The following is a 26,730-nucleotide window of genomic DNA, read 5'->3' as shown; positions in this document are numbered from 1 at the left end:
AGAGAATGACTTAAAAACAATACTGCCTAACATGAGACCTGTGACTATGAAATCATAATTTTTAATGAAGCCATAAACAACAGAAATTATTTATTACAATAAAACATGTAAAATAGTTTATTGTAATCAAAATTACATTTCATAAAGTACAACTAACCATCTATGAAAACACCTCTTCTGTCCAATGTATCTTCATTATGTTCAGTATTACAGAGTTGATTGATTGTGTGGCTTTTCTCACTGATGAAATATTTCCAACCTTTTCAGTCTTAATTATCATCTTCAGTTTAAAAGGATTCATTTTTACTACTCAAAATTCCCCACAAAATTCTAAAAGTGATGGATCATTGTTCCACTTAGAATGCAACTTCAAGCCTTAATACTTAAAGATTTTTTTGTAAGACACAATACTAAGCGATTACTAGAATATAGGTACGGGAATACTATGAGCTTCTAGAACATTAGTAAAGTTATGCTCATAGAAACAGATTCCACACAATTTTTTCCTTATAAAATAAATGGCACAATGAAGTACAATTTCTGGTATCAGTAAATACAAGTATTAGGTTAAGCTAGTCATCACAGAGGACAGAAACATCTCATTGGGTACACTAGTCAGCAGGGCATTAAGAATATCACAATATTAGCACTAGCCCTTGCCTAGTTTCAGCTTACTGAAAAAAGAACACATACATTTGAAAAAAACAGAGGCCTATTAGCCTGGCATGCTGATTAGTAACCTGTATTTATCCATCTCATTAAAATAAAGTTTAAAATGTAAACACATTAACTATAGAATTATAGGCTGATTTGAAGAGTACTCAGTGAAAAATGGTAGCAGAAAAGACTTAAATAACTTACAAACCAATATACATATCAATAAAACATAATTAATAGAAATTAATCACTTGCAAGATGATTGTTTTCCCCATACACTTAAGGAAACCTTAAGGAAAAAACTGCTTGGGATTAAAGTTGCTCATGTTCGTTTTTAATAAATCAGACTATAGTGTTTATTGTTGTATTCACTTGAAGTACTTTTAATCAGCAGTTTCAACTTAATAAGATTGTACTGTAAAATGTGCAGGGCAGGTAATCTGGAAATAGAAACAGATTATATCAGGTGATTAAAGGAAAAAAGCAGCGACAACATTTACCATTGGCTTCCTCTTGTATTTTAGGCTGATGATTTATTTGCATTTCTGCAAAAATAAAAATGAAGTGTAGTTAATAATAGAACTGTCTGATGACATTATAAAATGGGGAAGAAATAAGTATGATTTTAACTCTTTATCAACAGCAAATTCTTAGGCTGTTTTTTGTTGTTGCTGTTGTTATTGTTGTTTTCCATTTTGTTTTCTGAGACAGGGTCTTACTACGTAGCTCAGGTTAGTTTTAACACATATTCTCTTGCTGCTGTCCCCAGAGTGCTGAGATTATGGACAAGTGCCAGCCAACATCCCAAATGCTAGCCAAAATCCCGCTGATTTTTTGAGGTGTGGTATGCCCGTACCCACTTGAAATCTCTCTTGTGCTCAGCTTTTGCATTCACAGCTGGCACTTTACTATTGAGCCAAACTTCCAGCTCCTCTTCCACTAGTTAGTGGAAGAGTATATAGAGTAGGGCATGTAACAATTCTAAGGCAGAACTTTGCATATATTTGTACTTTCACTGTGACTAATAACCATACAGGAGACACAAAAGATAAATAGAAAAGGAGACACTCTAGGCAACTGGAGACTCATTTTCCATGCAGTCCAGATGGAACAAAATCATCTTGCACTTTCTCCTTCTGATGGTTTCATTGATCCTCACCTTGATGATATAGTTCAATTTCTGAATGGATTATGCCCTCAGACATGAAGGGAAGCCATCTGACAAATAGGAAAAAAGAAGAAATGAAGGAAAAGAGAAGAACAAAAGGAAGAAAATGATTATTTTACAATAAGCTCGAGTCACTGTCAGCTTTTATATAGCCAAACACAACTCAAACTATCACATACTCATCATGGTGGTAAAAGTGTTATCATAACTGTGGCTTGAAGAATAAAATATAATGGAGCCAGCCAGGAAGTGGATCAGTCCTTAGTTACAAGCTCCTGTGAGGGCCACAGAAGCTGTAGAGTTAGAACAAAAGAAAGGTCAGGTTTAAGATTTTGTGCCTCATATCTTGTCCAGCCTAAAAAGGATGGCCCACCCACCCACCGGTTTTAGTAATAAATTCTTTCATTTTAATCTTTCCTTTATCATTTCATCTTTCCTCTATCTTACTTTCATTTGACTTCCTTTAAAATCTTTCCCTGGTTGTCTGAAAAACTTATTTTCATTTGACTGTCTTTAAAATCATTCCCTCATTGTCTGAAAAAAGTTACTTTAACATAGTGACAACACTGCCATTTTAGAAAATATGCATTGGTCCAGTATTACCTCATGCTGGTAGATTCCCATTACAACAACCAAATTTCTGTGTTAGAAGCTATCTAATGCAGAAAATATTAAGTCTGGATTCAGAAAACCAGCTTCCCTACTTGTTGGCTTGTGATCTTACCCTCTTGAAGCTTAATTTCATTGGCTAAATTAGCTGCCTCATTTGAAGGACTGCTAATATGAAATGATACAAGAGTATTTTGTGTGCTGTTACAGAAATATTAGTATTATATGACTAGAACTAGTTCTTAGTATCCCATATTCATTCTTCCCATCCATCTGTCCATTCAAAAAAGCAATTGTCTTCTGAGTGCTGGGCACTTTTCTAACTGCTAGGCCTACAAAAACAACATAGGGGAAAAAAATCACCTGGAGCTTCAGTGTAAAGGAAGAGAACTCATATGTAAAAATATAAGTGAGACAAAGTACAGTGGGTAATGTAAGAAATACAAACAAATATACTTACAGTCTCTTTTTCTCCCTACAGCAAAGTAAACTGATCAACTAAATGGCAGAAATTGAGAAGTACAAAGGAATGAAGATCAATAACAATAACAATAACAAAAAAATCAATGCAAAGGAGATATCTGAGCTGAAGACTGGACAGTCAATGACCTTCTGACAGATACTCTTTCTGAGGAAGGGCACCATAGAGGGAAAGCAACAGTGACAAAGGTATAGAGATACATGGATTTTGTGTGGCTAAGGCACAGAAGGCTGGCAGACAAGGCAGGGTTGGTGCATATAAGTGGTTGTGTATCGATATGAAAATATCAAAGGAAAAAAAAGAAAATATCAAAGAATTTGGAGGCAGAGATACAGGGCCAACTTGACCACACTAACCTTAAAAATCACCACATGAGCTTGTGCTACCCAACTGTGATGATCACTTATCTCTCCCATATTTTTCCCCCAAAACTACAAGAGATCCCATTTCCTTTTGATCATTGCAACTCAGTGAGCTTTCTTTTCCTCTTCTGCAATCAACTGACACATTACAATTTATTTCACACATTTAGGTAGCCCCTAATTATGCAGTCTTGCTTTCTTAATTAGGTTTTGGTTAATGCATTGCATCTTTCTAGCTAGATTAGATCCATTTCTTTTAACTGCCAGATATGGTGGTACAGGTCTGTAATCCCAGCCCTCAGGAGATGAAGATAGGCTAGTGTTTGAGACCAGCAAGGGCTATATTGAAAGATTCAGTCCAATAACAACAACAACACACAAAAAAGTTTATTTTATAGATAAAATGAAGCTACTCAGCTTTATGTTTAGAATAAAAGCTTTTAATTAATGTAGAGTCTGACCTCCTTGTTTTAAAACCTATTAGCTTATAATCATAACATATTCTTGATCTTTCTAAGCCTGCTTTCTCATGTGAAATTATAGAAAATAAAAGTACTTACACAAGAAAAATACTGCATTAAATGCACACATTTATTGTGGTTTTGGACATGTTATCAATGATCAACAAATGCCAGTTAGTATTGTATGTCCTCACTGCCCAGTACTTGGTGCTTAGTTGGTGTTATAAGAAATATATTTGGCCTGATTGCCAATCAGCGGAAAAACATCTCCTATTTTTCAGATGTGCTGTAAAGAGATGGGCCTGGGATAGTAATACTTGTACCAGAAGATTTGGCTCTCATTCTAGTTGCCTAGAGCAGAAGTCTCTGACTAAGACCCCTGGCCCATGCTCAGCCAACCAGATGTCTCTCTTAATATCTTAATCTAAAAGATACATAAATTGTGACCAGAAGACACTGTATATAGAGCACATAGAGGCATAGAGGCTCTTTTGTGTGTGTGTGTGTGTGTGTGAGAGAGAGAGAGAGAGACAGAGACAGAGACAGAGACAGAGACAGAGACAGACAGAGACAGAGATACAGAGAGACAGAGAGAGACAGAGGGAGACAGAGAGAGAAAGAGAGAGACAGAGAGAGGGAAAGAGAGAGTGAGTATTGGCCTGGGGCCTTCACTTAGGAAACTGTGCACTATTCCTGAGCTTTCTTATTCTAGTACTCTATCACTTGAGCCACAGTTCCACTTCCAGCTGTGGGCGAGGGGGGTTAATTTGAGATAAGAGTCTCACAGACTTTCTTGGCATCTTGTTTTCATTTCTAATACTTATCCTTATTTCTTAAAGCTGGATTCCATGAAAGTCCTAGTCAAAGCTTTCTAAAACTAGTTTAGTTTAGTTTAGTTTGGTAAATTTCTCATTCTTCAAAGCAAACCAGAGTTTACTTACTGATTGAATTTTATCTATTTATTCATTTATTTATTTAAATAACAGATATTTTATTATCATGTACTAGTCGTCTAAGGAAGGTTTCATTGTGACATTTCCATACATGCATGCTGTGTACACATATGTGTTCCAACCAAACTCACCCCATCCCTTACATTGATTTTTTAAATCCTAATCTCTGGTCCTGTCTAGTATTCAGTACATTTCTAAAATTTTTCTTCTATGATTCCTTTTATCAGGAAATACTAAACAAAGCAGTGTTGTGATACTGAGAACTGTTTTAAAAGGCAATACTGGGAACAGATTAACAATGACTCCCTCTAGATTTGTGCTACACTCAGAGTCCTTAAGACATCAAGTCAACTAGACAACTTATTCTTAACTTCCTTCAGCAGCCATCAACTCCCTCAGTTGTTGATTTTTTATAGGTTTTATTCATATTGCCATCAAATCGTATCTGAACTATTTCTAATGAAGAGAACAGAATAAATTTTACATGCCTGGGGTGAAAATTGTTTGCAACGTGCATCTATTTTCTTCTATGTTTCCTCATACCTGCCCAGGCAAGCGTCCAAACCATCCTTCCACTCTTTAGTTTCTAAATCAAAATGTGCTGTAAGAAAACAGTGAAAAAGAAAGACAAAGAGAACTAGCCAAGGTTAGGAGTTGAAGAAAATTCATCTTTATTTATTTTTTAATGAGAGCAAGGAAATTCCTCCAAGGCCCCTTAGAGATGGGAGGATTGGAGCCTCAGGGCTTGAGAAGCACAGTGAAGGCAATGCTACCCAATGGACTACAAGGCAAGCTGGAGGGATCCCTGTAGTCACCAGAAACAATGCCTAAAACCCCAGATCTTCCAGGGGTGTCCTAATTAAGAAACAGAAAGGCAAGAAGGGAATTCTGTGTTTTAAGATTCTCTGAGACAAACCAAGGAACCCACTTGGGTGATACTGGGGAAGGGGTAAAAAGAAAAAGACTGAATGAGGTTAGATTTTTATCTGAGACATACATATTTTAGATAGGACAACCACTGTTCTCACTGAAAAAAATGGTAGAAGAAGCACTTAGAGTCTCTGACTCCACTCATCCTGGAAACACTGCCAGCCTAGCCCTGCGCTCATTCTGTCAGATTCTCACATCACCGCTTGTCACTTTCGCACCAAGGAATGGCTCAGACTGACAAAGAGCACCAAAGTCAGCAGCAACACAGATACATGCTCAGAATAGCAAGAAATGATTAATACTGGCCTCTTTTAGGAAGGAAAAAACTTAGTAAAGTTAAATGATTGCTCACTATCTCATGATAGGTTTTACTTCTAGTCTCCCCATTTTTGCACAGTATCAAAAGGTCTATATATCCTTTTTAAATTTGTATTGATCCTCATTCCTCTCTATTTCTCAGAAAGGGAAAAAAGTAAATCATTTGCACATAAACTAACTACTTTAAAAACAAATAAATGCTTAAAGCATTTTTAATGAGCTATCTGAAATGTCTTGTAAAGATAAACCTACATGAAGATTAAGGGACCTGTAAGGTTTTTTCCAACATGGGACTCCTTATTTCCTTTCTTTCCTTTGCTCTCTCCCTCCTTCCTTACCTAGTGGAGCTACCATTTGAGCCACACATGCAGATCTTATTGCTTTAGTTTATTTTTCACATAGGGTTTCATGCTTTTTGCCTGGGCCCAATCTCAGATTTGACTCTTCTACCTCTGCCTCTGACCTAGCTGGGATTACAGGTATGAACCATCACATCTAACTTGTTTTTTGAGAAACAGTCACATCATCATTTGCCAATCTAGTCTCAATATTTTTTTGGATTTTATTTTTATTTTTTATAGTCTCAAAATTTTGATCCTGCTCTTAGTAGATTTTAAATTGAGTAAAGATGAGCTTAGTCCTGGCTAGAAAAGTAAAGAAAACTTCATGGAATAAAGAGCAGTTTGTCTTGGGCCTTGAAGGAAAAAGAATTTCAAAACTAGATGAAAGGATAAAATAATCTAAACTCATGAGTTAAGAGAGGACATATCCCTAGAGAAGGTCTAAGGAAGAGAGAAAAATGCACTCTGGTGGGAAGAATTAGAAGGGAAGACTGGAAAGGTCAGTGGGCAAGGGGGTGGGATGATTCCTTTTAAAGCTGTCATTATAAACTAACTCCTTCATACAGAGCTGACCTAGGTAAAAACTGCCCTTGCTAACTGTTCTTGGGCAAAAGAAGACTGACATTTCACCAAGCCTGCCCCTGCTTCTACCCATCCACAGTTAATATACTCAGCACTGCCTTGCTAACTTAGCACACACAGCCTGAGCAGCTTCTATGCTCTATGTCCATTCTGTGAACACTGAAGGTCATTGATTACAATCTCCTGAAGGCCCAGATTTTCCTGTGTGATTTTCTAGAAATGACCTCCAAGTTGGCTCAAGGGCATTAAGCAAGGAAAATCCTTCATGAATAATGATGGAATAGTGGGCAATTATCAGCTTTTCACAAGTTCACAATCTTGCTTGCATCAAGATGTGATCCCACTGTGGCCTCAGTAGTGCAGTCATAGAAAAGGCACTAGCTCTCTCCCCTGCCAGCCAGTGAAGACTGTCATAGTAAATCAACAATTTTTAGTCTTTGGTTAAAAATCTACACCATTTTGACCCATTGCAACAATGAGATGTACAATATGTTATGTCAAAAAGCAAACTCTACAACTTTGGGCGGGGGGGGGGAGAAGGGGGGTGCATGTAGGGTGTTGGAGATGGGAAGGGATAGTAAGGGAAAACAAAGGAGGAGGCAACAATGCTTGATAAGAAATGTACTCATTACCTTGCTCATGTAATTGTAACCCCTCTGTATGGTATTCTCACAATAAAACAAATAAATAAATAAATAATTTTAAAAATGTACATCAGTGGGACATTAGTCTTTTCTTTTATAAATTCCTGTGTTAACTCTAGAACATCTCTTTGGCTCTTTATTATCACTAACACTTCAAAGTGGAAAGTAAATAATCATTTGGTTTATATGATACTCAATGAGATTGGGGCAAAGTTAGACCTTTTAGATTCCTTGTTCTATTCTGGATCTTTTGTTCACTATATTTTCTTTTAGTGTCTTGATTAAGACACCAAGAAGTGCCTATAGGACTCCAGAACAAGGGTTGAACCAAAAGTTAAGCAACTGAGATGGGACAGCATCAGCAAGGGCATTGAAGGAGGAGAGCAGAGGCCTGATCTGCTGACCCTGACTTCCTCTGGCTGTGCAGCTAATGTCCTTTTCAGCATCTGTGGTTCTCACTAGTGAATTCCCAAGGAAGCAGTGAAGGCCTTCCTAGTCTTCATGCCACAAGCTGACTTGTCTGCCTAGAAGGACCCTAAGTAATTTCACTTGAACAGCAACCGTCTTCTCAGCAATTAGTAAGAAGGCATTGAGGACTGTGAAATGGAGGTTGGGGTTGAGTGCACAGAGTGTGCCTCTCAGAAGGTTCCAGGACTTGCTAATGCTTGATTTACTCCATAATCTTCCTTTAGTCTTGCTAAATCCTATCTTACCCAAAAGAAATAAATGATCTCAACCTTTCTAAAAAAAAAAAAAGTGACGAATGCTGATTAGCAATGAGGCAAGAAGATTGCAAAGGTGCTAGTTGTGATATCAAGTTTAAGGAATACTGCTGCATCTTGTCCTTGTTCCTTAATTAATGTGCCTCAGGGTTGTTCCACCTTCCTGACCACCAGGTAGTTCAGGGAGACAAAGCTGCTCATGCTGTTGTATGGCTACAAGTCAAGTTAGTTTTGCGTGGCGGGGGGGGGGGGGGGGGAGTCAGTTGTTTGCATTTAACTTTTCAATTACTGTTCAGTCTCTTACTGTTTAGAACAGTCCTGAGTAGGGCCTTTATTTCAAATAAGTTGTGCCCACAAGTTTATGTCCATGTCTCTGGGAAGCAGATGAGGAACAGTGGAGGGCGACCCTGAGTAATTCTTCCCATTACTCATCTGCAGGCTAAAGACTTTGGCTGTAGTTGACCCTTCTAGACTGAGTGAGCTAACAAATGCATAAGCCACATTGTTTCTATTAAACACTTTTTTTTAACAACTATTAAAGTCACAGTTCACACTGTATAAATATATATAATACTACAAGTATTATATATATAATATGTATACACACACACACACACACACACACACACACACACATATAATTACTACAAGTAACACAGAAAACCTGAAGACCCCGAAATTGATGCTAACAAACCTTGCAGTACATACATAGCACATTATGGGATCCTCTCAAAGGATATTAAATAGTATATTAAATAGTGCTTCCCTGTGGGTAACTAGGCCTCAGAAAGTGACTTTATTGGAAGTAAGGTCTTTGCAGATGCAAATACTTAGGCTGAGGTCATACTGGAGTAGGGTGGGCCTACAAGTAAAAGAGATGTAGACAGCTGAAGGAAGACAGTCAATGACCATAGCAAGCAAGTGAGAGTAAAGCAGCTATAAACCTCTGGTTGTCTTAGTTTGCCAGCAACTGCTAGGAGCAGGGAGAAGCCAGAAAGATCATCTCCCAGAACTTCAGGGGGAATGTGGTTCTGTCAACACCTAGATTTCCAACTATTGGCCTTCTAGAAGTGTGAATTAATTTCTATTGTTTAAAAGCACCAGGCTTTGTGGCAATTTGTTACAGTAGCATAGGAAACTAATACAAATAATAAGAACATGCAAATCAATTTGTAAAGTCATTTAGATGTTGGCCTTCTTCAAATACAATCTCTTCCCACTTAAACTCAAATAACCAAACCTTCTGCACAAATGGCAAATGTTCCATGGTTTATACTCTTGTTGATATTAAACATATGAAAGGCAGAAAAAAGCAAGTATTTTCAGGTACAGAAATAACATGGAGCCATAAGGATGCGGGTGTTAGTGGAAAGAGTAAGGAAGAAGAGTGTGAAAGCTCTCGGGAAGCAGATGTGGCTCCCAGAAAGCTCTCCTCCCAAGCAAGCTCTTTGTATCGCACCTAGGCATTCCCCTGCCTGCTTGTGTTCTTTCTACCTGCATCCCAGCATGCTACAAGTGCTTGCTCTTTCAGGAAGCTCCAAAGAGCATAGTCCATGTGTCCTTTCCCTCTCTTTTCTGTGATGTGTTTACCTAACCATTTCTGCCCTCCAAATGCATGTCTAACTTCAGGTGTCTTCTGCTCTGGGCTACAGTCTTCCAGACTCCATCTGTTTTAAAGGACTTTCTCCTGGACCTTTCACATGCAGAGAAAAAGCTCTGGAAGTAATGAACCACTACAAGTGGCATCCAAGGAGTTTCTCCCTACTACAGAAAGGAATATACTGAATTAAGTCTTATTCTTGGTGCCACACTCTTCTCCTTCTTCACAAATTAGAGAAATAGAGTCTGTCCCCTCCTTATCTCTTTATATTTATAGAACAGGGAGGAATGATATTTAAGTTCCTCCCAAGGGTAGGAAGAAGCAGTGGGATAATGGTAGGGGTAAAAACTTATAATGGTAGGGGTAAATGTATGTACAGGCATGAACAGAGGTGGAGAATAAATCTACATTATTTCAAGCCGGGCACCGGTGGCTCATGCCTGTAATTCTACTTACTCAGGAGGCTGAGATCTGAGAATCATGCTTCAAAGCCAGCCTGGGCAGGAAACTCCATGAGACTCTTATCTCCAATAAACCACTCAGAAAACCAGAAGTGACACTGTGGCTCAAATGGTAGAGCACTAGCCTTGAGTTGAAGGGACAGCACCCAGGCCCAGAGTTCAAGCCCCACGACCGACAAAAAAAATCTATATTATTTCAAATTTAAAACAACACAACTAAGTTGATATGACATCAGAACATAATGAGAAGGCCGTGGAGGAAGCATTTCCTAGCTCTCTGACGTGGGACAAAGCTGAGCTGCCTGAGTACTGTGAATAGAGCAGACCTGGAAGAGTTACGTAGCTCCTCTTTTGTGCTGCATGGGCCCTGCCACACAGGGAGGCCTGTGGTGTGGGTTAAGCCCTGAGTAACTACTGAGAGACAGAATGATTTCTAGCAAGGCCATTAAATGCTAGAGGCCAAATCTGAATAAGACTCTGAAGGGTAGACAGGGTTATGGTGTGGAGTATAGTAAGGAAGGGCTCACTTCCTGAGTTTGAACAACTCATCCCAGGGGACAGAAGTGAAGTGCAATTTGTTCAAAGTAATGACAAGTAGTCTAATTTCTCAAGATCACAAAGGAAATTATAAATAGCAATTGTAAGAGATTAAAAAATGGAGGCCCTGGGGCTGGGAAGGTGGCTCAGTGGTAGAGCATTTGCCTTGCATGCATGAGGCCCTGGGTTCTATTCCTCAGCACCACATAAGCAAAAAAAGAAAAAAGCCGGAAGTGGTGCTGTGGCTCAAGTGGTCGAGCACTAGCCTTGAGCTGAGGGACAGCACCCAAGCCCAGAGTTCAGGCCCCACGACCGGACCAAAAAAAAAAAAAAAAAGTGGAGGCCCTGAGTTTAAATCCCAGTACAACGAAGGAAGGAAGGAAGGAAGGAAGGAAGGAAGGAAGGAAGGAAGGAAGGAAGGAAGGAAGGAAGGAAGGAAGGAAGGAAGGAAGGAAGGAAGGAAGGAAGGAAGGAAGGAAGGAATTAGAAGGCTTCCTTACAATGCTTAGCAAAACTATCATTTACTTAAGCAATCAATAAGAGTTTTGCATGATGTGCAATCCCAAGTAAATGACACAGGTCCACTATCTAAAACACACACACACACACACACACACACACACACACACACACACACACACACACACACACAGTGTTATTCACAACAAACACACTCTTTGGGAGAGACAAGAACTGGCAGTACCTTTCACAGGTGAAGATGGACTCAGATGCAGCACCTGGCTCCATGACTACAATCTTTTCACAGTACCAGTACTGGGATTTGTCACAGGCCTCGCAGCGCAATAGCACCTTCTGCAGTTTTCCAAGTGACACTGCTTCTACTTGAAATTTATCAATCTAGTGCAGGAGACAGAAAACCCCCACGGAAATAACTAGAGTCCACTAGATAACAAATGCTGGCAATAATAAGAGCCCAAGGCTGCCAGAAGCAGCCTTTAAAAGAGATCATGTTACTACAGTTAGCATCAAATAAGGAAATAAAGGAAGAAAAATAAGCAAATTACTTTTTTATCTATTAAAAATGTATTTCTGGTACTGCATTTTTTTCTCTTTGTAGGTTTATTTTCCCTGTTGTAGTGTCAGCAATCTAAAAACCAAACAAACAAAGGCCTCCAGTCTGTGGCTTGTCACTCACTGGGACCCTGCCCTTGCGAAGCAGCTCATTAGGCTAGGGGTATCATGTGGTCTGATGTGGAACATTTCTTTTCCACAATTGCTGGGATACTTGAAGAAATGTGGGGCACTCTTCTCTTTCTTGCTGCTTTCTTCAAAACTATTCTTTGCTCCTTTCTTTTAAAATGAAAATAAGAGTAAATTCTGGCATTTGCTGTGAAAGTGCATCCTTAATCTTCCTTCTTAAATATAATCATTTGTCATGTCAAAAATGCACTGACATTTCCAGAGAGAAGCAGAAGGAAGTGGTGTGTTGACTGAAATCCTTACACAACGTTTGCTCATAGTTGGCTGTTGTTAACAATGACCATACTAAAACCATCATCTGAGGTTAGAGTCATGAATTTAATTAACTCTGATGAGTGTCTAGAAATGACAGAGGGTCCTTGGCCACTGCTACTCTAGTTCACATTGAAAACAGAAATCCACCGTTGCTTGTGCTGTCCACTTGGGCCTGAGCTATTACTACGTTAAATTTCAATTTGGTAAGTGTAGACACAGTCCCTGTGTCTTGGGAAACTTGTTGCTTCTTTGGTATTTAGATGAATCTCATTTCAGCCAGCCCAAAACCTCTCCCAGGTCAATGCTGATGTTCCTGTAAACCAGATGAAAGATGTGTGAGCATCTCCTGAGCATGCCTCTAAGGATGGATGCCTTTAAGGGGACATTTATAATGCCCCATACCTGTTGTAACAGTGCTGCTGATTTAAGTACATGGTTTCTGGGACCAGCCTGGGTTTCATCTGCTGCTTTGGTAGACTGAGCAAGCTAGCCTTTTCCCAGCTCAATGCCCCTGTCTCCTACTTCTTGATCTGAGAGCTTCACCTGGTAGAAAAATTCTGAGAGATTTTGGCGAGGTGCCCCTGAAGGCCCCTAAGAAGAAGAAACCCCAAGACTCACGAGTGTCCCTATGTGGGCTTTTCTCCCTTTCCTACTTCTCTGCCCCCACTGCAGCTTAATGTCCTTCTCACAAGCTTAATGTCCTCATGTGCCAGCTAAACTACCTGTCTCATGGTCTTTTCCGGGACAATCCAAACTACAATATGTTTGCTTGTATCTTAAACACCTTTAAGTTTGAGGACAATTAAATGGAGCCTGTTAAGTATGTTGGGGCCTCTGGCCACACCACTGGAACATGGGTAAAGAAAATGACAACCATCCCTCATGTGAGCTGTGGCTGGAATAATTCTGATGAGGAAACTCCAAACTTATTGCCCAAATTTTACCCTCTTGAAACTATTTGCCATTTCCTTTCACATGCCATGCACCAAAGAAAAGAACTGAAAATATAAAATTTTACATGAAGCCCTGTGCTGGTGGCTCATGCTGTACTCTAAGCTATTCAGGAGGCTGAGATCTAATGATGGCAGTTTGAAGCCAGCCCAGGGAAGAAAAGTCCCCATGACTTTATCACCCATTAGCCATGCTAAAACCAGAAGTGGAGCTGTGACGCAAAGTGGTAGAGTGCTAGCCTTGAGCAAAGAACTCAGAGACAGTGTCCAGGCCCTGAGTTCAAGCCCCACAATCAACAAAAATTAATGAATTAACTTAAATTGTTTTTTTTAATCTAAAATGAACCAGGGAAGAAACATACTCTTATGTCTCTCACTCTAAACTTCAAAACTGAGACTACGAACCCCACAAATTTCTTTATGCACTGATTGCAAATATGCCTCCTACCCCCCCCACACACACACTAATATGGGCCCCATACACTCTCTAGTAAATGCTATGCACAAGGGTAAAATGACGACCAGTCATGCAGATAACATGCAATGTCATCTAGTATCATCAATCAATGAAGCACTGCCACAAAATGCTATGTGCTGGCTGGCTAGCTAGCAGGTGGCCAGATGCTCTGAAGCCCTCACCATCTATCAGAAAGTGTGGAGCCACCAGGGCTCTTCACAGGATAATGTCACCGATCAGTGAAAATAATGTTAGGAATATCATGATAGCCAAAACTTGTTTCTGCTGTAAATTCATTTGCTCATGATAACAAAAATTCGGCATAATTTTGTTTTTGTCTCATCCAAAACAGAACTAGCTTTCCTATTCCAACTAATTTTAAAGACCAAAAGGCACTTTTGTTTAACCTACACTGATAAATGAAAAGAATTGGTGGGCTTAGTTATTTTTGATTCTTTATAGTTTTTCACAAACAACAACAAGAAGAGTCTGAGAAATAGCATTCTCCAGCTGGACTAGCAAGTCTTCTCTTTAGATAACTACTATCCCTAAGTAGGGCTTTATTTTCATATACAACAAAATAACACTAAAATTAATTTGGTTAATAATAGATACACTATTTTAACTTCTCACGTATCTACCATATAGAAAGAATCATTCTTGTATAAAAAAAGGACAAAAGAGAATAATTAAGAGGTTTGAATATGACTATAAAACAGTTGGTTCCATTCATCCTCTTAAATTAAAGCCACTGTGCTATTATTTGAAATGGCCTATAATGATCCTCCTCCCTTTTAGAACTATGCTTTTTAGAACTGGCTTTCCATCCAGACAGAGCACTTTCATCTTCCCTGATATCTTTCAGCCTAGTTTGTTCCTTTTCTTATACTATTACTGATTTTTAATGTTTTTTTTGTTCTCTTTTTATCATAGGTTGGATGTGTTTCATTTTTCTTTCATGAACACTTTCTAAAACAAAGCACATTAGCAAGTCGGATCAGGAAAGATTTTTCATGTCAGCATCTTTCCGATGGTTAAATCACATGAGAGATTGCTAAGAACCAGGGAGAGTCCTTCCCACACACTGACCTGTCCTCTTCGAAATCTTACTGGCATGTTGGATTTATGCAGCAGCCTAAGGCCAGAATCTCCCCTCTCCCCGTAGAGACAGAGAGAGACCTCAGATTCCGTTTCCGCTTGCTTCAACTGCCCAGTGTAGACTTCAACTTGGTATTTCACTACTGGCAAGGGGAGAAAACAGGAAATAGGAGCTCCTTTACCTCAACATTCACACAAACAGAACCCAACTCCAAGCTATAGCTTTAAAAAAAAAAGCATGATTATTTTTCTAATTTGAACATTTGTATTTGAGGTATTTTAAACCCTTTGATTTTAACTTTAACAATAAATGGACATTTTTACCTCCAAAACAAATTCCTAGAGGGTTTGTAGCTTTTTCAGGAGAAATTTTAAAAAAGGTTAGTCTACGTACAACACAGGAGGATATTTTATGCTCAGTATTTTAGAGGAAAGGATGACAATGTTATTGTATATAATGGTTAAAGTTGAAGCATGTGAGGTTGGCTGATAAAGTAAATCAGTGAGCTGATGGGGGCCAATACAGTCAGGTGAGACACAACCATGACATTTCCTCTCTCACACAGCCTCGGACTGGTGACTGACTCTAGTTGGACCATAAGAATCACTGTGAGATATATTTTATTCAAGCTCCACCAATGGCTCATGCTGTGACATGAAAAAACTCAAGTCACTTCTAACTGACCAAAACTACCATTTTCTTAGAAGAAATATATTCTCCAACTAAATAGTCCAGAAGTAAATCTAAGTGGCTACAAAACAATTTATATACATATATATTGTGTATATACATGTAATGTTTGTAAATTTATAAAATTTATCTATACAATTTATATATATATACTTGTAATACATATAAATTGTGTATTTATTTATATATAGTATATATATATATAATATAGACATTATGTTGGAAATGAACTATATAATTTGAGGGGGAGATATGTCAGGAGGGAAAAAAACCGGAGAAAATGAAGGATGGATAACATTATTCAAAAAGAAATGTACTCATTACCTGACATATAACTGTAAACCCCTTTGTACAGCACTTTTACAATAAAATTTTAAAAATAAATAATATAATTTATAAATCTACAAATCTAAAATATAGATAATTTATATATAAATACATGCTATTGAAGATTAATAACACACATGGAAAAATAGGCTGTCCTTCTTTCATGACAGGAAGCTCACAGACACTGTCTCCATCTGCTTGGATCTGAGAGAGCCACACATCTGCTACAAAATCTAGTACCTTCTTGCTCTTCATATGTTGCATGGTGACCTGAGATTATAGGAAACAATGATCATTTGATGCAACACTCACAATTTCTGAAATAACCCCACTCATAGTGTGAAGTCCAAAATCCTCAAAACAATGAAAGTGCATGATAAGTTCCTAATCTCCTTATCTTAGCCTGCTGCCAGTGGCTCATGCCTGTAATCCTACCTACTCAGGGGACTGAGTTCTGAGGATAACAGTTTGAAGCCAGCCTGGCAGGAAAGTCCATGAGACTCATCTCCAATAAACTACTTAGAAGAGCCAGAAGTCATGCTGTGGTTCAAGTGGTGGAGTACTAGCCTTGGGCACAAAGAGTCACAAGGAGAAGAAACCAGTCCCTGAGTTCAAGCCCCAGGACCAGAGAAGAAATTCCTAATCTTGGTAGATACTTTTCTCTTGTCATTATATTTTAGTCTTACTGATCTGCTCATAGTTCCACAAACTGGATGCATTGCTTATCTGTTTTTGTCCGTAATTGTATCCTGTATTATCTGATTCATTACCATGATAAATCTAAGCCTTTGTTATATGGTTTAGACTTAAACTCTTCCAAGAAGTCTTTGTGATTCCCTAGTCTGGTATTCTTGATTCCCAAGTCTGATCCAGTAAGTTCATCTCGGTATTTCCTTGAGCTCTCACAAGGCAGTCTTTGGGTTGTTTGTTGAACTGAATAAGTGAATATATAAGTGAGTTACGTATGGTGACACACATCCATAATCCCAGGCAGACTTAGGAAGTCTGCAGACTAAGTCCAGCCAAGGCACGTGTGAGACCACTATCTGATAAACATTCTGAAAGGACTGGGGGTATGGCTTAGATGGTAAGGCACATTGTTTGCCAAGCTCAAGGTCCTGAGTTTAGCCCCCTGTGTTGCTAAATGAATTGCCAAATAAACAGGTATTTTTGTCAATGCAGGTGATAACATTAAATCATATATTTGATCGTTAAAATGATATGAAAATAATAATAGAGATAAATATACTCTGAGAGCACACTGGAACCTTGTTACATGCTTATATTTTTGACTTGAGAAAAGTAGTATTAATGTCTAACTTGGTGCTAGCTTTGCCTTACTCCCACAGATTCAGCTTTCAGAATAACCTAGACATTATCAATAGCCACCAAATGCCTTACTAAGTATTTGTGTTTATTTTTTAAACACTCTGTGTGTATATTGAGTATATAATGAGAATGTAAGTATTCTATATAGCTTTGCTTTAAAGAACAAGTGTTTGTGATACTTCATAGTCGGATATATAAAAGCATCTTTCTCAGCCTTTTTCACCCAATACTTCAAATCAAATGTCCTTACAAATCAATTCCCATGCAGCCTTTGCCTCTTAAGTCCCTGCATTTCACATTTCTTCCCCCTGCACCTTGTGCTAACACCCTGTTAGTTAAAGCACTGGACACTGGGAATCAAAGATGGTGTTTACATTTGACAGAAGGACTAGCAAATGCATGAATTTATCTTCGTTCAAATAAGCCAGCACAACTTTTGAGGGTATTTCTATAAACAGCTGGAGTCTTTTGAGATTAAATATTTGACTGGAGATTTTGTGAGAAGAAGCTTGTACTTCCTGCTGCTCACTGAACTGAAAAATCCTCAAAAACAAACTACTTTCCTTACTATATTTCAGAAGTTGATCATTCCCTTGGGTGATTATTTCTAGAACTCTCAAGTCAGGGAGTGATAAAAATAAAAGGAATTGAAAAATATTTGTGAGATGCCTTAAAACTTCTTGGTTCCAGGGCTTTGACTTTAGGGCCTGAAGTTCTCATTTAGCTTTCTTGCTCATAGCTGGAACTCCACCACTTGAGCAACACTTCCAGTCCAGAGTTTTGCTGATTAATTGGAAATACACTCTCAGACTTTTCTACCCTTGATCCCTTTCAAACCTAGATCCTCAAGATATCACGCTCCTTGGGGAAGGGAAAAAACAAATCATTAAAACAGGGATACAGGTGGACCCATTGCAACAATGAAATGTACAAGTTGTTATGTCGAAAAATGAACTTTGCAACTTTGGTGGGGAGGGGAGGATTCATGAGGGGGTGGGGGGAAGGATGGGAAGGGGTGGGAAGGGGAAACAAAGGAGGAGGCTACAATGCTTGATAAGAAATGTACTCATTATCTTGCCCATGTAATTGTAACCCCTCTGTACAGTATTTTCACAATAAAAATAAAATAAAAGATATCACCCTCCTTGTATCTAGGAGCTAGGTAGGAACCACTGGTGTCTAGCTGAATATAGCTATTCTTTGCTTAATTTAGCTAATCTCAAGATTATGTGTAGTTCATATCAAGTAGGTTATACTATATATAAATGGTGACAAATTTACTCAAGCCTATGATCCACTCCAACTCAAAGGCTTAGAAGATCCAGAAAGTTTCTAGAGAGTTACAATTCTATTGGAGTCCATTTGTCCAGATAAAATATACTGCTTTAAGAAGACATTGGGCCAGCATCAGAATTCCAACTTTGTCATATCTGTAGCATCAGAAGGATTTTAGCCTTGTCACCTCTGTTAAAGTATGAATGGACTACACCTCTACAAGGCTCTAGACTGCATCTTGGCCTTCTCTTTCTCCTAACCATGGCTAGACCCTGCAATATCATTTGCATTCCCTAAACACCAAGCAAGATTTTATAATTTCCCTTCAATTAGGACTAACACCGTACAGAGTATTTCATATATATTAAAAGCTTGTTAAGTGAACAAAATGTGTCTTATAAATTTATTTTATTCAACATACTTGATAGATGAAGTTCCTATTCTTGTGTTATTTTTCTAGTGGAAGTCATAAAGATATGGAACAATATCAGGGTTTTATACAGATTTTTTATATAGAAAATAAAATAAAACAGGTTGAGGTGATCAGCCACTGGGAATATACTTTAGGTTATGAGGCAAATGCCTCACTTGTGGCAGGAGACTCATGTGGTTTGAACACCAAGAATGAGGGCAGAAAAGTGCAAAAATTACACACACACACACACACACGCACGCAGGCATCAGAGAGGTGGTCAAGGGAGAAATTGGGATGAGGATGTGATTGGTTAATTTTCACTGAAGATTAGTTCAGCTGTTCTTTGAAGCCTGGTCACAATGTGTGGGAAGAAGAAACTGGAGTGCTATTATAGAAGTCTTTCGCAGTAAAAACGAGAGAACAAACTGATAATCTGGACTCTACTGATGGCAGTAAGATGGAGCAAATAGATAAAATGTGAGATATGGTTCAGCACTAGAATCAATTGGAATCGTTAGGGCCTGGATTTGGGGCTGGAGAAATAAACAAGTGGAGACAGACACTGCCTATTCAAGTGAGAAAGACTGAGAATAAAGCAGGCTGGTGGTGGTGATCAAGAATCCTGACAGAGGGCTGGGAAGGTGGCTCAGTGGTAGAGCGCTCCCCTTGCATGCATGAGGCCCTGGGTTCCATTCCTCAGCACCACATAAGCAAAAAGAAAGAGCCGGAAGTGGCGCTGTGGCTCAAGTAGTAAAGCACTGACCTTGAGCTGAAGAGCTGAGGTCCAGAGTTCAGGCTCCATGACCGGACCCAAAAAAAAAAAATAAAGAATCCTGACAGGTTTCATTTTTTTCCATTTGATATGCCCAACTTGTGAGACAGAGCAGGCATAATGAGCCCCATCTTACGCAAGGTTTACAGAAAAAGTTGCCTAAATGACTTTTTAGAATTCAAACATCTTTCAAGACCTTTAACATCAACCCTAAAGATTATAGCTTGATTTTAAATAGTCAATTCCAGGGAAGAAAAAAATAGGAAACCCAAGATTAAAAGACAATTATTAAATTTTACCTGGTACATTGGCTAAAATTCATTCCTATCATTCTTTTTCTTAATATTCAAACTTAGTTACTATCTGACTACATTCCGACTGAGGCCTCATCGCACATTACCCTATGTGTATCAAAAAGGCCTGAAGCCTTAACTTTTTGCTGCAGCTCTGAGGGAGTTGCCAAATGTGAATATTATGGGAAAGGCAAGATGACTGTGAAAGCATGCACTAATATCAAGCTTCAAAGCCAAAGTCAATGTTGGGATAAATAAGGGAAAGAAAAAGGGTGGCGTTTCAAAAATGTTATTTCATTGAAACACAAACTACTCATTTTCCTTTTTTAAAACTAAGGAACAGTAGTGTATTTATAATATAGAATATTCAGCACTTGCTTTAATTTCCTAAATGAATAGAAACCATTTTAGGAATGGTCTCCACAGAAACTAGAGTTCATTCACTGAGCTCCTCCTGCTGATTTACAATTGTACATATTAGTTGTGTCACAAGAGAACATTACAATAAAAATTCTTGGTTTCTTCAAAACTTAAAATTCCTGGATTACTTTAAGAAATTTCAGCCAAGTAGCTAAATACAGTCCTAAAAATAGCTGACCAGAATAGTTATATGGTGATATTTACAATGTCTGAATTAACATACGAGAATTCAACACTGGGATTTAAAACCCATCCATCATATCACCCACCCATTTTGTTCAGAACTCAACAAAAAAGAAGAAAGGAAAAATAAATTTAGCTCCTTCTAGAGGCCTTCCAGAAAAAAATTAGATAGCTCTCTCTCACAATACTCTCTCATATAATATATATATATATATATTTCTTTAAATAAACCTTTCAGAAAGATTATATAAAACATAATAGGTACATGCGTAGAGAGGGATAATTTCACTGGCTTAAGAAAATTAAAATGAAAATTAAAGAGAATCAAACATATTCTGGTTTATAGTTGGGTTAATGGTGAAATGACTTCTTTAAAGACATGAACTATATCTGAGCCATGTTGGCATGAACATGCCATCCTCTGAAGCAACACACACACTGAAAGGAATTTAGATTCCAGTGCAATTTTTCAAGGAATTCTTAATAATACTTGTGTGTGCTATGGCTTCTGCCCAATGGTCATACTTTTTCTCCTACACCAGTTCCCAAACATCTCAAGCCCCTACAAAAATATACACTATGCATTTCAAAAACTAGTAGTAGATTTTACCTGAAACATGTGTTTCATGCAATGTAGTTTTGGAATTTCTACAAAACTGATCTTTTCTACATTATAATCCACTGTGACTCTCCAAGATATGCTCTTTCATTATAGAAACACTGGGGGTCTTCTTCTTTTTTGGGGGGGTCCAGTTGTGGGGCCTGAACTCTGGGCCTGGGCACTGTCCCTCAGCTCTTCAGCTCAAGGCTAGAGCTCTCCACTTGAGCCACAGCGCCACTTCCGGCTTTTTTCTTCGTGCTTATGTGGTGCTGAGGAATCGAACCCAGGGCCTCATGCATGCAAGACAAGTGCTCTACCACTGAGCCACCTTCCCAACCCCTGGGGGGTCTTCTTATGAAAGCAGCTGCAAAGCCAGGCTGTCACATTAGGGAATTAACCTCTGGGAGGTGGGTGGGTATTAAAGGGGAAAATAACTTCTCTGGATGTCTCCTGTAAATACTGTTTTCTAAACACCCTTCTACACCAAGAGAAACCAGGGCTTCATGAACATTAGCTAATTCCAGGGTTTGGCAAAAAAAAAAAAAAAAAGTACTAAAAAGCCTGAACTACACTTTAATGAGTGAGAGTAACAAAGCTTCCTACAGTGGATGGTGAGATATCCAAAGGATAGAGAAGCTTAAAAGGCCAAATCAAAGATTATTTCAGCACAAAATGAACTATAATGAAAACAAATTAACCCTATCAAATAAAATAAAAATCTTAAATACATGCTCAGACAGTCGTCATACCTTTGTACATGATGACTGATTATAAGACCCACATGGATACCAATATTTGTAGATTCTTAACTCCTTATTTTAAAAAAAATGACATACTAGCTGGTTCCAGTGGCTCATGTCTATAATCCTAGCTACTGAGGAGGTTGAGGTCTGGGGATCACAGTTCTAAGCCATCCAGGCTCTTATCTCCAATTAACCACCAGAACTGGAGGTGAGAGAGTGGCTCAAAGTGGTAGAGCACTAGTCTTAAACAAAAAGCCAGGAGTGGAGCTATGGCTCAAGTAGTAGAATGGTAGCTTTGGGGCAAAAAAAAATGCTCAGGAACAGCACCTAACCCCTGAGTTCAAGTCCCAGGACTGACATAGATACATGAAAAGGAAAGATATAGAATTTGCATAAAACCAACTCATATCCTTGCATATAGTTTAAATCATCTCTAGATTATAAAATAATGAACACAATATAAATACTACAAAAGTAGTCCTATCCTGTATTATTTGGGGAATAATTATAAGAAAAAACTTTGTCCTTGTTTGGTACAGACACAATTTAAAAAAATACTTTCCATCTATTATTGGTTAAATCTGCAAATGAGAACTCAGATATAGAGAACTGACTATATAGAATTCTACTACATGTAGTAAAATGCCAGTTAATGAATGGAGAAGTAACAGAAAAATCAGAAAATCACTGTCTGGAAACCATCAGTAATAACTGATTCAGACAAAACTATCTATGGACGTTGTAATTAGTGGGGTGAAAATGCTACTCTAAGGAAGATATTTCCAGGACTGAAATGTCATTAGGACTCCTATCAGCATTTATCTCTCATGATTAAAAGACATATTACACATTCATAGTTTTTAAGAGAATAATAAAACAGGGTACAGAGCACAGTATAACAAATGGAGAAACAAAATGAAATAAATTATTTCTTCACTTCATCACTTCCCTTTTTTTACATCCCTTTGGTGTATAAATTATAGTTGTCATTCTCAATACTTTTGCTAAATCAGGTATTCATGTGCAACTGCTTTACTTTGCTCTTTACGAGAATTTATCCTCAAGAGGTGGAATGGACAGCCCCTATCACTCGGCTCCCAGAACTTAGCACTTCATCCTTCAATAGCTTCTGTTTGGCATGCTTTTTTCTTCCAGTTGGAAAAACATTTCATAGTGATGTTGCTATATCTTCTGCTACAGATTCAATATGGTTTATTCCCTCCAAAACTCATGTTACAATCTGCTAACAATTGTGGCAGTGTTAGAAGATAGGGTCGTTAAAAGATGATCATGTCATTATGAAGTCCTCATGGGATAGGATTGTAATGAAAGTAGGTTAGACTTTCCTTGTTTTTGTCTCTTCTGCAGGGACTCATTTTCCCTTCTGCTTTTTTCTATCATGTTACAACATAACTTGAAGTCCTTAGCAAATATAGCTGTCCTATTTTGGATTTCTATGCAGAACCACAAGAGAAATTTCTTTCTTTTAAAAATTACTCAGATTCAGACATGTTATTATATCAACAGAACTGGCTAAAACATTCAAATTTTTCTCAAAGGTCCTAGGGAAAACATAGTCTATACAATGATAACAGATTGACTTAACTCTGGGGTCTTTTCTAAAATGCTTCTCTTTCCCAGTAATTTACAAATATAGAAGCTGTAATTTTACGGACACTTTGAAATTTCTATGGGTTTTACATCTTATTAGAGCACTTTCCTTGTGTCTGTTTTGAAATCTCATTCTTCACAGCATCTAGCACAATGAAGGGATACATTAGGTATTCAGAAATACTCCTTGATTGACCGCAATGTAGTTATATATTTCTGTGTTATAAGAATATATCTCATTATATTAAGCACTTGATGAAAATGAATCAATAAACAATTCAGAAAAATCAACATTCCCTCATCTACTTTCATTATGCAACCAATGATGAAAAAGTAAAACTCACAAATACAAAATTATCAAAAAACACTTAAGTGCTTCATATTTTGTAACATCATATCAGTGGTATCTAGTTTCAGACTTCAAATACCTAAAACTAATGCAGCACATACTATAAAGCAATCAGTGACAGACAGTATTTAAAACTAGAGAGTAGTCAGGTGCTGGTGGCTCACACCTGTAATCCTAGCTACTCAGGAGGCTGAGATCTGAGGATCGTGGTTCAAAGCCAGCCGGGCAGGAAAGACCGTGAGACTCTTATCTCCAATAAACCACTAGAAAACCGGAAGTGGCACTGTGGCTCAAGTGGTAGAGCGCTCTCCTTGAGCTGAAGAGTGAGGGACAGTGCCCAGGCCCAGAGTTCAAGCCCCATGACCAACAAAAAACAAACAAACTAGAAAGTAGAGATGTTCTAGAATTTTAACTATGTTATCTTACTCTATTATAATCTACTGCTTCTACTTGGAAATCTCAAGGATTCTAAGAGTTTAACTCCTTTTTAAAAGCAACTAAAGCCCAAAGCTAGTGCTTACAATCTCCATTTCTAGATTTCAGCATATAATAAGACCACTGACTAAGTAATCTCAGTAAAATTAATTTTATTGGGCCTTTGACTTAACTTATCTATAAAACAGGGATATTAGTAGTGCCAAAATCAAGGAATTGCTATTAGGAAAATTTTGATAGTATTTGTAAGGCACCTACTGCATTGTAGGCATTTAACAAATACTAGTATTGCCATGGTTAACTTAAAAGATAAAAGTAAGGAGCCCCTGTGAATACAGACCATGACTCTGTTTTACTAAAAAGGCAAAATACAAATAGCTACATATACAAATTAAATATTAATACTGTAAGGTCCGCTCCTGGATGGCGAGCAGACTCCACCCTCCTCGCAGCAAAGTCTCCACCCAGTACCTGCGTTACATAGGCAACTGGGACACCTGGAAGAGGTCACATCTGCATCTGCTGAGGTCACATCTGAATTTGATGTGGCCACACCTTTCCCCACCCAATGTCTATACCTGTCTACCTATTAACTGAACAGGAATTTATATTCTTGCCTTTGTCACCTGAATTCTCTACCTAACATAAATGGTGCCGTGACCCGGATAAAGGCTTAAAGTCAGGATAGCTGGGATTTCTCTGTTTTTTTCCCCTCGTTTTTCTTTTTTTTTTTTGTTCTTCCCTTTTTGCTCTGAGGAATACCCGCAGTTCTGACGGCCTTTTGCGAACCAGTCTGTCTGCGGCGGAATCAACACATCGATACCATTGCTGCCTTCACATCCACCTCCACACCACTTCTCTACTCTGGTGAGTGAAACTACTCTACGGCTCTCTGTTGCTCAGTCTCTGTCCAGACGTGGCGCCACGCCAGAGAGCTCCTACAGCCTTTAGCTGAAAGGCCGGTCACCTCTGAAGCCGAGGATGCTTGGCTTTGGGGGCTTGGCCATTTCTCTCTAAAGGGCTCTGGGGGAAGTCTGGATGCCGCTTCTGCCTGGTCAGCTCTCCTTCACTCACCAGACTGACTCTACTCATTTAATGGGGTGCTACGAATCACGCCTGAGCCGTGAAACCCCTTTGAAATGTCTCCCGCGCTCCCTGGAAAGCCAGAGAGCCTCATTTTTATGCCATTCTCAGAAGCACAGTTTTTGCTACTGCAATGGTAAATGGTCAGAAGTTTAATTTCAGGCTCTTTGCTCTCTCTCTGCCATTCATGGGCAACTTTCTACCCTTTTTTTCTACAACTTTTTGGCTTGTGCCTTGAAGAGTGCGACGCAGGCTGGGTCAGGGACCCCCCCCCTCTAGGTTCCCTCTCAAAGGCTAGCCAATGTAGGCTTCATCTATTCAGGCTTTCTTTGCATTCTTTCAGAGATTCACCATCTTGAATTCGCCATCTTGGCCACGTGGTGGGTTAAGGGTTTGGCCCCATCTGACCCTTAACCTTCCACTAAGTTTACTACTCCATCTATTCTAAGGTGCCTTGCTAACAAGTTGCTGTTTTCACAGGCCCTGGTAACTGAGGCCCAACCATCTGATATGCTTTGTTAGCAAAGATGTCTAAACGTTGTCGAAATTTTAGGTTTTAAGTTGTGCCTTTTTTGATTTGTGTTGTGTATTCTACTACTGACTACATGGTTCTAAAATACTGGGCATATCTATGCTAAAATTTTCATCACATCTAATGAGTTTTGTCATTTCAGAATATTTGTTGGTAATTCTTGATAAGAACCAGGTAAGCTCTACTTATTCTACTTGATCTCCTTGTTGCTTTAATTGGAAATAATAAAGGGCTTTTGTGGCAAAGATTTCAGTTCAAAGCCATCTCGGGCTAAAAAAATTCCTAAGACTCCGTCTCCCAGCTAAACTCTACAAGTGGTACTATAACTCAAAGTGGTTCAGTGCTAGCCTTGAGCGGAAGCGCTCAGGGACAGTGCCCAGGCCTTGAGTTCAAATCTTGAATACCAACTGGGACAAGCCATCCCAGCAACGAGCACCTAGACTCAGCCAGTCTAGGGAACAAGGGAACGTGGAAGGGAGTAAGAGGAGATGATGTCACATCAGCTACTTTTGTGCCTGCCCTTTCAAAATTAACCTGAGCCGGGAGGTCAGTAGAAGTAAGAAGCCTGCCCATCCAATGTCTATACCTGTCTACCTATTAACTGAACAGGAATTTATATTCTTGCCTTTGTCACCTGACTTCTCTACCTAGTCGCCAGATGTCAGAAGTAGCTAGGGACATTTCTACCAACATTTTCAGCCCCAAGTCCTTCCTCTTGCCATTTATTCGCTCTCTAGTATTTTTTTTTCCAGCCCCTCAATGCTCATGAGACTTCTCCAGATTTCATCTAAGGACTAACACCACCAAGGGACAGCTGCTGTTCACTGCCTTCTCTGGGAGGAGACCAAATTCCAGCCTTTTACC

The 26,730-nt window shown here is 38.7% G+C and overlaps 1 protein-coding gene across 10 annotated transcripts in view; it reads right to left on the bottom strand.

The window, feature by feature from the left end:
- Positions 1-26,730, bottom strand: part of Rp1 (RP1 axonemal microtubule associated) — a 338,377-nt gene that overhangs the window by 116,650 nt on the left and 194,997 nt on the right. For 6 of the 10 annotated variants that reach the window (XM_069990725.1, XM_069990727.1, XM_069990730.1 and 3 more), the window contains exons 22-26: positions 15,963-16,095; positions 14,799-14,950; positions 11,530-11,684; positions 1,817-1,875; positions 1,158-1,202 (exon numbers count right to left, since the gene is read on the bottom strand). In XM_069990725.1, the coding sequence (XP_069846826.1) occupies positions 1,158-1,202; positions 1,817-1,875; positions 11,530-11,684; positions 14,799-14,950; positions 15,963-16,095 (544 nt within the window). Of the gene's footprint in view, positions 1-1,157; positions 1,203-1,816; positions 1,876-11,529; positions 11,685-14,798; positions 14,951-15,962; positions 16,096-26,730 lie in introns of those variants that run through there. The other 4 variants (XM_069990726.1, XM_069990729.1, XM_069990733.1 and 1 more) reach the window with 4 other exon arrangements.

This window comes from Dipodomys merriami, unplaced genomic scaffold (genome assembly GCF_024711535.1).
Source record: "Dipodomys merriami isolate MVZ:Mamm:240054 unplaced genomic scaffold, mDipMer1.0.p SCAF_4, whole genome shotgun sequence".
NCBI classification, from domain to species: Eukaryota; Metazoa; Chordata; class Mammalia; order Rodentia; family Heteromyidae; genus Dipodomys; species Dipodomys merriami.
Note: the sequence above shows the minus strand (reverse complement) of the source record. Positions and strands in the feature narration are given on the sequence as shown.